This window comes from Sinocyclocheilus anshuiensis, unplaced genomic scaffold, assembly GCF_001515605.1.
Source record: "Sinocyclocheilus anshuiensis isolate Anshui unplaced genomic scaffold, SAMN03320099.WGS_v1.1 scaffold2628, whole genome shotgun sequence".
Lineage (NCBI taxonomy): Eukaryota > Metazoa > Chordata > Actinopteri > Cypriniformes > Cyprinidae > Sinocyclocheilus > Sinocyclocheilus anshuiensis.
This window is the reverse complement of record NW_015555904.1, coordinates 129,051-131,097: the sequence shown is the minus strand read 5'-3', so window position 1 is coordinate 131,097 and position 2,047 is coordinate 129,051. Positions and strand designations below refer to the sequence as shown.

Below are 2,047 nucleotides of genomic sequence, written 5' to 3'. Positions count from 1 at the left end.
AGATAGATAGATAGATAGATAGATAGAAATGGTCAGATTAGATAGATAGATAGATAGATAGATATATAGATAGATTGATAGATAGAAATGGTCAGATTAGATAGATAGATAGATAGAAATTGTCAGATTAGATAGATAGATAGATAGATAGAAATGGTCAGATAGATAGATAGATAGATAGATAGATAGATAGATAGATAGATAGAAATGGTCAGATTAGATAGACAGATATGGTCAAATTAGATCGATAGATAGATAGATAGATAGATATGGTCAAATTAGATAGATAGATAGATAGATAGATAGAAATGGTCAGATTAGATAGACAGATATGGTCAAATTAGATCGATAGATAGATAGATAGATAGATATGGTCAGATTGTAACACTAATGAGTCACATGACACCGGGGAGAGAAAATGGCTACTTGGGCCCAATTTGGACATTTTCACTTAGGGGTGTACTCACTTTTGTGGCCAGCGATTTAGACATTAATGGCTGTGTGTTGAGTTATTTTGAGGGGACAGCAAATTTGCACTGTTATACAAGCTGTACACTCACTACTTTACATTGTAGCAAAGTGTCATTTCTTCAGTGTTGTCACATGAAAAGATATAATAAAATATTTACAAAAATATGAGGGGTGTACTCACTTCTGTGAGATACTGTATGTTTGTTTCATTTCCCCTGGCTTGCCCTTTTTTTTGTTTTTTAAAGTGTGTGTTCAGTCATTTCAATCATGGTTTCATCTTATAGTATATATAGGAGCGATTCTTGAAGGAGCTATTTTTTCTCAGTGGCATTAGTAATAATCAGTTACATTTTGCAGAAAGACAGAAATGTAATATTTTGATTCCAAGTTACCAGTAAACGGCGCGGCGCAATGTCTCCATACAATCGAAATTAGAGCGCGTCTACTGTAATGTTTGAAACTATAGCAAAGGAGACAGGTGTGGATACAGGAAATCATTTATAGAAAAAAACAAATAGCCTCAAGACAAGTATAAAAAAAGTTAACAAAAACAACAAAATTTCAAACAGATGCCTATTTTCTTGTGCTATTTTCAATTGTAGGGCCGTTTTAAGCTTTCTCCACAAAGCACAAAAATACCGTCTAATTTTCATGACTTCTTAGGTGCATCTATCGGGTGTAATGTCAAAAGAAATGTATTACATTGATCACAGTTAATGGGCCTTTCTCCAGAGTGAATATGCTGGGGATTTTTAAAATGGCTTCTTTTGCTAAACCTCGTCACGGTCACTCTTTATTTGCAGAATGATCTTGAAAGGCCTCTCTCCAGTGTTAACTCCTATGTGTCTTCAGGTTTCCTTTGACTGTGAAACTCTTTGCACAATGATGGCATATGAAATAGTTCTCCCCTGAGTGAAATCTCATGTGGGTTTCTTCACATGATTCCACACATATTTCATGTGAATCTTAAGATTTTCTATTTGTGAGAAGCTCTTCCCACAGGCTTCTCTCGAGTGTGTTGTTTTTTAATGTGAGCATTGAGGCTACATTTATTCCTGATACTCTTTCCACACTGAGCACATTTACAGCATTTCTCTGCCGAATGAGTCTTCATGTGGTAATTAAGTCTTACCTTACATATGAAACGCCTTCCACACTGATCACATTTGAAGGGTTTCTTTCCAGTGTGAATCATCTTGTGACACTTGAGGCTAAATTCTGTTGCGAGGCTCTTTCCGCAAAGATCATGTGAACACATTCTGTCCAGTGTGAATTCTCATGTGGTAGTTACGGGAGTATGCATTTGCGAAACTCTTTAGAAGTAAGGCTTCTCTCCAGTGTGAACTCTCATGTGGTCTTTAAGGTTTTGTTTTGCAGGGAAACTCTTTCCAAACTGTTCGCATGTATAAGGTTTTGCTCCAGTGTGAATGGTCATGTGAGATTGAAGGCTGCCTTTCTGTGTAAAACTCTTTCCACACTGATGGCAAGTGTAAGTGTTCTCTCCCGAGTGAGTTCTCATGTGTATTTGAAGGTGTGGTTTTTGAGCGAAACTCTTTCCACACTGTTGGCAGGTGAA

The 2,047-nt window shown here is 36.6% G+C and overlaps 1 protein-coding gene across 1 annotated transcript in view; it reads right to left on the bottom strand.

Annotated features, from left to right (window-relative positions):
* Positions 1-1,786: 1,786 nt before the first annotated feature.
* LOC107675925 (zinc finger protein 567-like) overlaps positions 1,787-2,047 on the bottom strand; it is a 14,428-nt gene continuing 14,167 nt past the window's right edge. The window contains exon 4 of the mRNA XM_016470421.1: positions 1,787-2,032. Within this exon, the coding sequence (XP_016325907.1) occupies positions 1,787-2,032 (246 nt within the window). The remainder of the gene's footprint in view (positions 2,033-2,047) is intronic.